General features: G+C 32.8%; 1 protein-coding gene across 1 annotated transcript; it reads left to right on the top strand.

Moving 5' to 3' along the window:
- The first annotated feature begins 2,514 nt into the window (after positions 1 to 2,514).
- LOC133779976 (phospholipid-transporting ATPase 2-like) lies at positions 2,515 to 10,007 on the top strand. Its single transcript, XM_062219867.1, has 9 exons — positions 2,515 to 2,638; positions 7,297 to 7,403; positions 7,833 to 7,920; positions 8,080 to 8,209; positions 8,797 to 8,918; positions 9,020 to 9,137; positions 9,273 to 9,446; positions 9,586 to 9,637; positions 9,876 to 10,007. Exons 1-9 carry the CDS (start codon positions 2,515 to 2,517, stop codon positions 10,005 to 10,007), a joined length of 1,047 nt encoding a protein of 348 aa, XP_062075851.1.
- The last annotated feature ends 4,399 nt before the right edge of the window (positions 10,008 to 14,406 follow it).

Below are 14,406 nucleotides of genomic sequence, written 5' to 3'. Positions count from 1 at the left end.
GAAGAAAATGCATTCTTCAATTCTACAGTAAAAATTTGGTGCTTACTTTAATATGTTTATCCACTGGGCATATGTGCACATTTTCCAGCTTCAATTCTGTATGGGCAAGTTCATGGCTGTGCAAGTAATTCACCTGAAGAGAAAAGAAGAAGAACAAATATTAAAGAGAGACACACATCCATAATTTCAACAATTCGTTCATTTCTAGAGAGCATATACCAGGCTTTACAACTGAAAGAATACATACTTCCAATTAGAATGCCTACATTGAAGGACCATGGCATTTTATAAAGAGCCTTTTTGTATATAGACTCATCACTATAAGAAAAGGCAAAGTAAACTTTCCCTTCAACAGATAGAACTAGTTTTTGAACTAGTTTTGAGATCCAAAAATACAATTATTATTATTATTTGTTAATTAATATATAAATATATAGATGCATTGTATTAAACAAAAGAATATGGTTGATAGCACTTTCACTGAGCAGAGACCGAAATAGATGTTTTTGCAACTAAAATTATCAGTTTGAGCAAAAAACACAAAAAAGAAGCTCATGATGAAAATGATGATGTTATATGGATATGACTAAACCATTCAAGTTGTTGCATCATATGCACTAAAAATCATCAGTTTGCAACTAAAATCATCAGTTTGTTTTAGCAAAAAAAAAAAACACAAAAGGAACTCATGATGAAAATGTCGAGTTAAATAACCATTCAAGTTGCATCATATGCACATATTAATAGATATTAAATAGCTTGTTCATTCAAAATTCTCGAACCATTATCAGCCACTAAATCATCAAATCAATAAATATGTAAAATATAAATTTAACATACATATATGTGTATATGAATATACAAATAGGGATTGAGCCATAACTAAAAGGTACGTGCATAAAGGCTTACCTAACAAAACAAATAATTTAAAATCAAGTTAACAAGTTTTTTGGAAGTTTCAGAACAAAAAATCAAAGCTTTATTATGCTTCATCTTCTCTAACTAGTCCACTCCACACTCCATCCACGTGGGCTACCACTGAGCTTCCCATAAAAACTATTATTTTATTTTCTTACATATTATTATAATTATATATATGTCTTTGTTTGGTGGTTTGAAAATCCAAGTCAAACTCTGTTGTTTTCTTTTGTTTTTGTTTAGAAGTTTTAGTAGTTTCAACCTCCGTGTGATAATATAAGCCCCTTATAATGTCTACAAAATATATATATAGCTTCATTATTAACTATGTGTTTTCTCCCTGATTAACACTCTGTTCCTTTGTTGCCAAATTCAATATTTTGCATAGAAAAGAAATGTTGATCAATATCACCAAAAATAGGAAAAGCTTGAATGAAAAATATATATATATTATAAGTTTTAAAAAAATATATATTATAAGATATCAAATAGCTATAAATTATTTCCCTCTGGTTGTTTTAAGAACCGTGATATGTAGTACTGTCTGAATTTTTCTTTTACATTGCTAGAAACAATGAAAACCCAAAAGAAAACCAAGGTGAGAGTGAGAGTGAGAGTGAGTGCAGTGGCTTACCTTCAAACCAAGACAGAGAGAAAAAGCAATAGTGTGGCGTGGGGCTCATAGCCATCCTAGGAAATGAAAATATAAAATCGGAACCGTAAACTACAAAGGAAATCTATGAATATATACCTCTCACTGTGGCCGGTTCTTGGTGTGTTCTATCTTTTCCTCAACTTATTACACAACACTATGAACACAATAAAACCATTTTACATGAATTTGGTACTCAGAATCTAAGAGAAAAATCAACGCAAAGGTATGTTCGGACTTACGTTTTTCTTTTGACTATTCTTGTACTGAACTCCCAAGATCATTCTCTCCTTTCCTTTGCTTTCTTCTACAAGGGATTAAGAGACTAAATAAACGTGTTCAAGGTCGGTATTTTCAATGGAAACCCAAGAAAAAACACTCACCTTGCTCTTAACTCCTTGGACCTGATCGTACCCTCAAGAACACCAAGTGCTCTTCGTTTGTTTCTCTCTCATCGGTTTCCCTTTCAAGTTCTAACATGGCTGAAGCAAAATGAGATAAACATGGCACCCCCTCACAACCAAGCTCTAATAACTGAGCCAACTTCCATGGAGCCAACTTCCATGTCCGCATCTACCATTCATCACCCATCACCAAAACATCACAAACTTCAAGCCTTATCATATTAAACCATTTCTAAACCCTTAATGACGGGTTCTAGTCCCAAAACACAGATTAAATCCATATAAAATGCCCCACAAATTCATAGCCATCCTAGGAAATGAAAATATAAAATCGGAACCGTAAACTACGAAGGAAATCTATGAATATATACCTCTTACTGTGGCCGGTTCTTGGTGTGTTCTTTCTTTTCCTTAACTTATTACACAACACTATGAACACAACAAAACCATTTCACATGAATTTGGTACTCAGAATCTAAGAGAAAAATCAACGCAAAGGTGTGTTCGGACTTACGTTTTTCTTTTGCTTCCGATGAAGGAATGTTGTGCTCCGTGTGGGGAGACGAAGATGCCGTTGAATCCGAAAACTGGAGGTCTTCGAATGGTGATCGTGGGGACTTCTATTATAGAGGCGAAGAGGGTACAAAGATGAGGACAGGCAGAGGTATCTATGGAGATTTCAAAGCCAGAAAAAAATGGCTCTTTGCCATTTCAAAGATAGAGAGAAAGAGCAATATGGTGTAGCGGGAAAGAAGAACAAAAATTTGAGAAAATGGTAGGGGAAAGGGCGTGCGGGCACAGGGATTATTTCATGTCGCTCCTTGGCCTTTTTTGTTTTTTTTTAAAAAAAAAGTACACAGAAATGTAAAATATAAAATTTAAAATTTAAAAATTATATATAATGACCCACATTACGTTATATCTCTTGTAAAGGGAGCCATTGTAATGACCCACTAATCTAGACTATTTGGACCATTAACGAAACTATACATAAAACTTACATTTTACGAAAATACCATAATTTATTGAGTAACTTGCAAAATAAGAGTTATTTACAAATAAACAGAATACTAAGAAGGATTATGGGATCCCATTGTTTTTAAAACAAAAGATGATTTAAAATAAAAGACATTACACAATTGGTGCGGAAAATACACATAAAATCATAAAAACATAAAATGAGACTACATCCTCGAATCGAATAATGCTCGGCCCCTTGACTCCATTCACCATCGATACACATCCTCTAAGCGTCACGAATCTTTCCGCCTCTAAAGCTTATTTCCTGCACATAAACAGAAAGGAATGAGCCTAATGCCCAGCAAGGAAAAATCTAACACATAGTCATAAACATAATTTCATAAGAAACATAAAGACTTAACATAATACATATAACATACACTTATTATAATGGCCATTATTACTTGGGGTCCCATAGACTAAACAAGCATATGCCCATGGAATTAGTGGGGTCCTACTAGCTAAGTAGGTCATATGCCCATAACCCATTTGGGGTCTTGTTATCCATATGGGTCATATGCCCAAGCCTACAAACATACACACATATCATAACACATTTAATAACATAAAACATATAGATAACATAAGCACATAACATATTGATTCTAGCCTATTTTCCTTACCAAAGTTACCGGGATATGTGGACTGAGTTGGGACTTTTTGGAACACTCCTAAAACCATAAGAAAGAGTGAGTCTAAAGAAAGGAGATGAAATGAAAGAGATAGAACGACTAAACCATTTGAGAAACATGCTTACCGAACTTATGTGCTCAAGAACTTAGATTCCCTAACCAAAATGAAGATTAAGGTTAGAGATTGAGTAGAAGACTATGAGAAAGAAAATAACATAATACAGAAAGGAACTAGAGTTTTGGTTACCTCAAAGACTTGAAAGACCAATCTACACCTCCACCGAAATACTATAGAACTCACTTCCCAAAGTGTTTGATAAGCTTATGATGTTTAAGCTTATAGTTTTTCCCCAAACCAGGTGTTTATACTCTCACACTCACTTAACACTAGCAGCTTCTGAACTTAGAGCAAATGGTGAATAATGGCTGGGTACTAGGTCCTATTTATAGAGTTTGGGAATGAAAATATCTTGATTTTACTTGAATAAAAATAATGGCATTTTAGGTGAAAATCATTTGAATAATCGTTCAGCAGAGGCTGAAGACTCGTTCAAAAGATGCTGGACTGTTGAAGGAGTTTGAATGGCTGAAAGGAAATGAATTCAAAAACGTTTGAAAACATACTGGAGGAGGCGATATATCGCCCCCTGTAGGCGATATATCGCCTGGGCCAGTATGCCCGAGGCGACCGTGCATCGTTTCGTGTTTTCTGTATTTACGTGCTGCGATATATCGCCCCCTATAGCTGCGATATATCGGCACACGCTGAATAATTAAACACGAAATTACACATTTTTAACTAAGTTTGAATGGAGTAAACAGCCTTGACTAAGCCCTCAACGTAATCAAAGCTGCTGACTGACCCTATAACATTCAAACTTTACCCTTATTTAATTTAATCCTCCAAAATACTTAATCCTTAATTACCATTCATAACATGTGCTTAAAATCCTATTGGTTGATGTCTAAACCTTATAATATAATAAATATAATCCTTAATATCAGTCACATTAATCAAACCTTAGTTTATACTTAATATTCTTAAACTATAGATTAAACTTAGAAAATCTATAAGTACTACTACGAGTGTCCAAATAATTCCCGGTCTGAACCAAAAATCCATGGTAACAAAGATAACACTAAACATACTATAATACTACTAAACAATTAGCTAAGTAAAGTTCTTGGACTCTACAGCCATGATATATAATATTTCATGACCCTCATTAACGGACATGAAATATGCTCTACAACTTTTCATGACCTTCACCATAAGTGTAGGTCATTGAAAAGAGTCATTAAATAGTTAGATTGTTGTAGTGTGTGGGCTAGTCAGAGAATTACGGTTTGTCTTATCCTTGGATGGGCTATTTGACATAGGAGGTTTCTTTTTTAGAGGACCCTACACAAGATCAAGTTAAAATAATATTAAAATAATGAATACGTCATAAGTACCTGATCAGTCATAACTAATTCTTTTATACCTGATCAGTCATAACTAATTCTTTTGGCCAAGGAATGAATACGTCATAAGTATCTCGAACATAGCGTATCTCCCCATCAGAACATGGGATTTCAGCATCCTCTTGTAACATTTTGGTGACTCGCACCCTCGTGTATTCGTCTGTCAATTGAACACCATGAATAGTCAATGGACCCACCCCATCAATGATAACACCCTCTGCCACCACATTATGAATATTATCTGAACAAAGTAACGCATCCTGCATGTACGGTGTGTGATATTCTTCGTCATTTTGCCCGTCGTCGTTGTCGTGTTCATCCATATCATCTATCCCACCTGCTTGTTTAGCTCTTTCCTCCTCTAAAGCTTTAAGTTCTGCTCTAAGCCTCGCAATTTCTGCATCTTTCTTACTAACAAAATTAGCCATTTCTGTTGCTATTTTTGGTTTTCTTCCAAAGACGAACGAAATCTTCGCAAATGATTTATAATAATCAACCAAATTTATTTAAAAACTAAAATATTGTAGAATGAAGTTAAATGCAAAAAATAAAAAATAATATCATGCCCAAGTGCTCTAACACGGCCTGGGTGCTCAAGTGTCCCTAAAGCTTGTGTTAATATGTCATTCCGACCCTTTGCAATGATTTCTCCACTACTAGCTTTTTCTTTCAGCTCATTCTGTCAAAGAAACCAGTGATCACTTATATTAATGACTTATAAGAACTTTATCATTCCTACATTACTTTAAAATACTTGCTTAAAACCACTTACAATTCTTGCTTCAATTTGTTTGTCTAAATTTGTGACAAGAACCTTCTTCTTTTCTCGTGCTCTTATCCAAACTTGGTACCATTCTACATCTGCCACACCTCACTACACCAAATACCCATTTCCATAACACATGAATATAATAGAAATGAAAAAGTATTATGGTAAATGTTATATATGTAGCAAATGAAAAAGGCGGTAATATTTTGGGAGCCCGCCACTTATACATTTTTTTAGAAAAAATCACACCAATTTCGAACTCACCATTTTCTTCTTCGGCTAAGCAAAATCCGAACTCTATCTTCGGTTTCATCATCCCTGCTTCAAATTTGAGCTCACATTTCCTCCATCTCTCTCTCGTCTTTCTCTATCTCTCTGTCAGTAGGGTTCCATTCGTTGGGTTGTTTCACTCCTCTTCGGTCTTAGCAAGCCAGGTAAGGATATATAGTTTTAGGTGTTATTGATCTAGGTCATTGGTTTTTTATGCTAATCGAGCTTAATTTGGGAATAAATCTAATGGGGTTGTTTGATTTTCTTTTCCCTCTCGTGTCTTTCTCTCTACCTCCAGCCTCCCCCGACCTCTGCTCTCACACTCTCTCTCCATATTTTTTGGCAACGAACAGTCTAGCAAGCCGAGCAGCGGAGGAAGTAGAGCACCCACCGACAGCGACTTCTCCAACAGGCTTTCGGCTAGCTCTCTCTGAGTAGCAGCAGCGTAGGAAGGGACTCCTCCAACAGGTTCTGTCAGCTCTCTTCTTTCTTTGTGTCTTGGACAGAATTAACTGGTCATAGAGAATTGAGATGGATGTGAATATCTTGTTTTGAAGTGTCGTTTGATTTTTTCTATGTAATTTTCTTCAATCCAATTTTCCTTACATATAATACAAATTCGTCTCTTAGAATGTCCCTCAATAATCTGCAAATCGATTTCCTTCTCCGTCCACCCCTCCTCTCTGTATATATACTATAAGCACATAGGCTAAATATTAGATAAATGTAATGAAGAAGAAGAGCAAAGGAGAATCGAGTATATTATCTGAAATGAGATTGACACTTGGCCTTAATGTCTCTAGTTGTTTAAGATAATTACCTTGCTCCAAATACTTTATTAACTTTTTCACTTGATTGATTTTTTTTTTGTGTCTATTTTTTCTTTCATACTTTTAGTTCTTTCTGCAATTCCCTTTATGTAATTGGAAAAATAACAAAAAATTATTGGGTTGTGACAATTGGGGCTAAAGATTGACTTGTGTGGCTTAAATAGAGAGGTGACTTTAACTTGTTATGGTGTGTTCTACCTGGCTCTATTTCTTAATTTAATGGTTTGAGTTTGTTGCCTTCCATAGCTTTGTAAGGGATATGTTTCTTCCCTCTCTTTAATATTATCAATTTTCATTAAATATTATTTGCTTTATGTTATGCTTTCTGACTTGATAGAGCCAAAAGGACAGCTTCTATCAATTAATGGCAAAACAGAAGATGAAGTCGGCAGAAGTTTAGAGAGAGTTTTACTTACAATGAGGATTACAACTTCAGAACCTAAGGTATTATATATAGCTCCTAGTTGTGAGAAATCAACTTTAGATTATCTTTGCCATTATTAACATTCTAGGCTGTATCAAAATGTTGAAAAAAGTTCATTGTTATACTTATATCAGACAGTTTAAGTTTCTTTCAAGCTCACTCTGTTGTGTGTTAATAAGTATAATTTCATTTTTCTAGTCAAAGGTTGTAAAAAACTATATCAGGATTGAAGGCAATTTTCTCAATTGAATCGAAAGGTAGGTTTTGAATTGGATTGAGGTGTAAGTTGAACAACATTTAAAATATCATAAAATTATGAAAAAAAAAATAAGAATTTAATAAGCATAGATTCATAAGAATTGAAACATAGCCTTAGTTCGTAAAATGGCACATAATAAGAAAGCATTAAAAAAGGATGGCTTAAATACTTTTTATTTTCCATGTCTCAGATTGAAATGGTTTCAAAATGTAGGCTTCTTCAAAAGTTTTTCCAAACCATGGATCTAGTTGTTTTTAATTGTTGTGATGGACGTGGGAGTATTTGATAAGGTTATGTACACTAAATGTGTACATGTTTGTTGTAGATATTGGGATGTTTTTGTGAAGAAGCTATTGAATTTTTCTCGATACTTTTTGTTTTCTGATTGTATCTTGATGAGCTTGTTTGTCTTCTTATTTTTTTCACTTTTCAACAAGATGTGGCATTTGTTGTTGATGGTTGGGCTCTTGAAATTGCACTTAAGCATTATCGAACAAATTTGACTGAATTAGCAATATTGTCAAGGACTGCTATATGTTGTCGAGTAACACCATCACAGAAAGCACAGTTACTCCTTATCAGTACCTGCTATATGTTATCACTGGACCTGTGATTAAATACATGGTACATTTTAAAATTTAAATTAATATGACCAGGATCTGGTAGACATTAGCTATGTGTTGACATCCCCTTGGGGAAACTATAATATTTCTCTATATAAAACATATGAAACTGGTATGTTGTATAGTTAGGTTTCCTATCTTTTGAATGGGGATTGGAGTTCATGGACATGATTTGAAGCTAGAAAAGATATAATATGTTTTTCTAAAAAAGTATGTTTTCTGGAGTTAAAATTTTTTGCTGGGGAGCACTTGGAGTCGTGAAATTGATTGTTGATGATTTAGCAGATTAACCCTCCTGTTACCTAGTATAGTTAACTGGTCTTAATACATCTTAATTGAAATTATCTCTGATACATCTACTAAAACAAAGTTAGTCACATTATTTTTTAGTTATTTTATTGTTGTCATTGTTTTCCAAATTTAAAGGCTCTTACTCTACGTGTGATGTCATAAAATGTTGAATACCTAAGTACATATTGTGTTTAACTCTATTTTGCAACTTGTGGAGATTTTAAAATCATGTGATTATAGAACATTGGCCATTGGGGATGGAGGGAATGATGTAAGAATGATACAAAAAGTTGACATTGGAGTTGGAATCAGTGGGAGAGAGGGGCTGCAAGCAGCAAGAGCAGCTGATTATAGTATTGGGAGTAAGTTGCTGATACTTAAACCCCTCCTCTCACTTTTTGGAAACTTGACAGAACGAACAGGGTAGAGTGATTTGTTTTGGTATTATTTTATTGTTTTGCAGAGTTTAGGTTTCTGAAAATATTAATACTTGTCCATGGACGTTACTCATACAATTGTACATCATTTCTATCCCAGTATTCATTTTACAAGTCTCTGGTGGTTTGTTTCATTCAGATCTTGTGAGTTCTCCTGGACATTGCCATTTGTTTTCAACTTTTATATCTTTTATAATTGACATGTAAACATTATTCCTTCTAATCTTGTATATTATTCTTTTTTAAATGTCTGGTGTACTAACTTTGGCATGTTTTCAGCTTCTCTTTTGTTTCAGGTGTCTCAGGGACTAGTCTTTTTAATTATGTTAGCTTGATGGCTTATAATGTTTTCTACACTAGTGTTCCTGCTCTAGTCAGTGTCCTGGACAAAGATCTTAGTGAAGAAACAGTGATGCAGCATCCACAAATTTTGTTTTATTGTCAAGCGGGAAGGTTCTTTATAGGATAATTCACCTCACATTTGATTTTTAATGTTTATTTGAGATATTTTTCCCATCAGAATTGCCAATGGGAATTTACTGTCTAACCTAAAATGCTAATTTGCACTTTGTTTTTTTATTCTTGGGAACAGACTTCTGAATCCTAGCACATTCGCTGGATGGTTTGGAAGATCTCTTTTTCATGTGAGTTGTGTTTTTTTAAAATAGTCGAACTCCTAAACAACTATTTTTGCTTCTTTTGTTCTTTTATATTCAGGCCTGCTGAATTATTTAGTTTTAAGCACTTCGACAAAACTTGAACTTAAATTTAGATGTTACTTAGAGAACCATTACATTGACCAAAACTTTGGTTGCTCAAAATATAGAGATGGTTGTTGCTTTTGATCCACTGATACTGATTCCTAGCATGATTGTTGTCCAGGCAATTGTTGTATTTGTAATCAGCATACATGCCTACGCTTATGAAAAAAGTGAAATGGAGGAGATCTCATTGGTTGCTCTCTCTGGATGTATTTGGTTGCAAGCTTTTGTTATGATATTAGAAACAAAGTAAGTTTCTTTCTATTAAGCATTCTTTGTTGATTCAAATTTGACTCTTCGTAAAGCCTTCTTGCTGCTTAATCTGGCTCTTTTCTGATTCTGATTCGATTTTGAATTATTTTAAATAAAATAAATAGGAAAGAGTGAGTTAGGGTGGGGAGCAGCAAGGATATGTTTGAAAGAAAAAATGTTGAACTTAAGGCCACTGATCTGCCACTCCAATCTGAGAAAACCATAATAATATTAAAGATTTCTTGAAAAACTAATTGCTTTTTCTTCAATATTTTCCTCTTAGTATAAATAATATTAATATATTATCATTAGAAATATAAACAATTAAGTGGTAGTCAAAAAAGTTACCACATAAGAGAAAATTCCAATGCCATATCATGGTAGTCAAGGGACATAGCTCCCTGTATCAGAATTTTTTTCAACTCAGAAACTGACCCATTTAGTTTTGTAACCTCTTCTTTTCTCTTTGAATTTATTTTGATTCTTCAATTCCTTGTTTACTTTTAATCTGATACTTGTGTTTCTTATGTTTTGGGCATGAAAACTATGGTGTTTCCCTTTTTTGGCTCCTATACTTGTGTTACAGGAAATTCAATGAAATTATACATATAATGAATTATGTTTGTGTAAAAATTATTTATATAAATATACAATTAATTTCAGTCACATTTTTTTACAAGTGGTTTGAATCATATTCAGAAGGAAAAGAGAGAATAAAAAAGATAAGTGAAGGGACTAAACTATAAGTTGCAATCAACATGAAGGGACTAAACTCTAAGTTGCATCCATTCCATATATTTCATAAGTTAATTAAAGTATGTGATGATTCTCAATGAATCACTGATAAGTGAATTGGCTATATGGCAGTTTAGTTAGTTATATAAACTAGTTCATATACTATAAACTTTAGAATAGAAAAGTTCAAAATTTTCTTTACTCTATCATGATTTTGTGCTTGACTAGTACTAGAGAAGGTGAGGCTTTTAACTATCCAGAAGCTGTAATAATAACTATTTTCCTTTCTCATTAAAAAAACTGAAAAAGGTTGAATAAAACAAAAAAACATTTATACTCTACTGTCACAAAAATGTACAAGACTATTTCTGGATGATCAAACAGAATTAACTTAGATAATCTTTAAGTAAATGGCTAACTCGTTAGAAGAGCAAACATTTCTCTCTACTAGCTGGACATGAATCATAGGTTTGAGACTGAAGCTTTGAAACTCCTTTAACCAATTAAATTCTAACTTCTAAGTAAAGTTGCTAGTTTTGAAAAGCATGGTGGATTAAAACAAAAAAACCTTCACAAAAATCTATATCTAACTATAAATATAATCTCATAGTCAAATACATAAAATACATAAAGTCAAAGTCATAAACAAACATGTGTCTAATTTTCTACACGTAATTTTTGAGTTAGGTAAGTCAACCCTGTAAACGACCCATTTATTATACAAAGTTAGAAACCTCAACTTAAAACTAATTCAACCCCCTTATAATTAAAATCCAAACCAGCAAACTTAATGCAAGTTTCAAGTTGTATTATCATGTTTGACCTATTTTGCCACCTTCAATCTTGACCAAAAAGTGGTCAGAAATCAACTATATCTCAGATAAAGTGTTTTTCCTCTGCCTGTGATATTCTTCTATCTTTCCCTACAATCTTTATTCTGTAACAAAGGAAAACACTTGATACCTATGGGAACCAAGATATAGAAACATTTTAAAGTTAGATACTTATAGTCTAAAGAAGAGAAACTAAAGAAAGCATTAATATTCATGTACAGAGTCATTCGTTACAGCTATACTTGAAAGATATCTTTGTGATATTACAGCTATACTTATACTAGAGAAAGTAGATTCATATTGTTTTATGCATAATTTTATGAAATATATGAATATGTTTGCCATAATGGAGTTGTATTGTATTGTATGTATTTGGTTTCGATTCATGTTAGGGTAATTGGTGCGGGATAATTGGTCTTCTGTGATGTTTGCAATGGCAGGAGGGGTGGTACTTAGCCTTGGAAATCTCTCAACTCAGTATGCTTGGGCTTTTGTTGGCTTATCATTCACATAAGTGATCACTGGAAGCATAACAGTTGTTATAGGTCCTTTCTTTCATTCTCTCTCTCTCTCTCTGACCATTTCTAAATGTTGATGTTTATCTGTGTTGCTCTTATAGATACTGGATTTTTTGCTTCTGTTGCGATCTTTAATGGTGACAGGAACAACCTTGAATTACTTTTTAGACAATAGAATTAATAAAGCCGAGATCCTTTTCCCTAGTGTGGCTACTTCTTGGATGCAGTTTGCCTTGCTTCTACTGTCCACTCATCTAATGCAGCTGATAATAAAGAAAAGCTTGAAGGTTTTTAATCTAAAGAGAGGTATGTGTCATTCATTAAATGTTAAGGTTATCAAAGAATTATCTTGTTTCCAGGTGACATTCTTCTTTCTTTTTATTAGAAAGAGTTCTTTTTTCTAACTTTATTTTTAGTTTTATTGCAGAAATTGGGCTAAACTTTATATTAAAGATGCTAAAGAAGTTTCCAGGTGCACTTTTATTTTATTGTTTTTCTTTATGATTTTGTTGTATAAGAAGTCAAAGTGTGATTCTGTTTTTATTCTTTAATTTTTTTGGGGATATATTGACAGAATTTAGAGTTCTGGAATCAATTCTTCCTCACATACTTTTTTATCATTGAGAATGATATATTTGTTATCTTGATACATTTCAGAAGCCTTGTTTTAAGTTGCATGTTTTGTTGCTTCAGTCGTTGTTTTGCACGGTAGTACATCTTGTTATACCCTGTTGTTTCGTCAAGTTTTGGAATTATTACAAATTTAATTTAAACTTTATATGCTTACAGGTGGAAACTAGCTTAAGTCTTATGTTCTTAATAATAAAAGGACTTTTTTTTTTACAATGTGTAGGTATATTGAGATGATTTCTTTGGAGCAATTCTTGACAACATTTGTAGTTGAGGCCTTTAGAATGGAAGAATGTATTTCACTAATTTTTGTATACATTTCTTGTTTTGTATTTAGTGATAAAGTAATCTGAATTGGGCATAAATTATGTTGTAATAAGATTTCTTAAGCCTAGACTAGTAGACTAAATATTGTAATTACATTTGAGTAATTAATAAAAATCTATTTATGTTACCTTATTTGGCTTCAACTTTCATATTTGTTTTCCTAGTTTTGTGTAAGTAAAAAAAGATTATGTTTCTCTAAGCTAATATCACAAATAATGTGTTATACTAAAGTGTAGTATAACACAAATAATGTGTTATACTAAAGTGTAGTATAACACAAAAAATGTGTTATACTAAAGTGTAGTATAACACAAAAAAAAATGTTATACTAAATTGTAGTATAACATAAATTTATAAGTATTGAAATGTGTTATATAATCGACTATAAATAACATAATTAAACACTTATCTATTTATTAAAATAACACAGAAATTGTGTTATCGTTGATAGTATAATAACACATCTGTATAACAATGATAAAGTGTTATGTAAAGTACCCTGACGTACGATAACATAGTCAGTCTTAACACATCAAAAAGTGTTATGGTATGTTTTGATAACACATTTTCGGTGTTATTAAAAGCATTTTTTCTTGTAGTGCCTTGTTCATTTTTCTACAACATACAACAATTAATTAAAGTTGGTGAGTGCAATATTCTTCATAACAAGTTGACAGTTGTAAAATAGTGATGTGAATTACTTACCAAGTCCTCTCTAACATTGGCAAGCCCTTTACGAGATGTACGATGCCTCGAAGTATATTTGAGAGCTCTTTCACGTTGTGCTTCTCGCAAAGCCTACATAAAATAAGTAACGATAAGTTTTTAAGCAATTATTAATATTTTAAAACTAATAAATCATATACGTAATAGATATACATAATAGTACCATAAACTCATGAGATAAACGGTGGCTAACAAAGGTCCTCCAATCTTCTTGGTCAAGTTCTGGATATTTCTTAGGAAGGATTTGGAGTTCATCTATTAGACCGTCTTTTGCCAAAGGGTAGATGTAGTCACTAGTGATGTTGGTCTTAAAATCTCTCATCATTCTTCCCGCACATTTAATTAATTCTGGTTTCCAATTTTCTGGAATGTTAAAGCCACCCTGAAATAGAAAGAAAATGATTAATGAAATGCAAAGTAATTCATGAAAATGATCAATATATTAAAGTAATTAAAATATTTTCTTACATATACATCCTCCCATATTCTATTCTTCAATTCTTGTGGGACTTGTCTCCAATCCTTATAATTGAGAGAGATTGTTCTCCTAGTTTTAACTCCAAGGTACGATTGCATCTCACTATATGCTTTCCCTATAGGTTGACCTTTATCATTAAAATTAATATTTATC

The sequence above is a fragment of the Humulus lupulus genome, chromosome 5 (assembly GCF_963169125.1).
Source record: "Humulus lupulus chromosome 5, drHumLupu1.1, whole genome shotgun sequence".
NCBI lineage: Eukaryota > Viridiplantae > Streptophyta > Magnoliopsida > Rosales > Cannabaceae > Humulus > Humulus lupulus.
The sequence above is the reverse complement of the archived record's forward strand: the minus strand, read 5'-3'. Positions and strand labels throughout refer to the sequence as shown.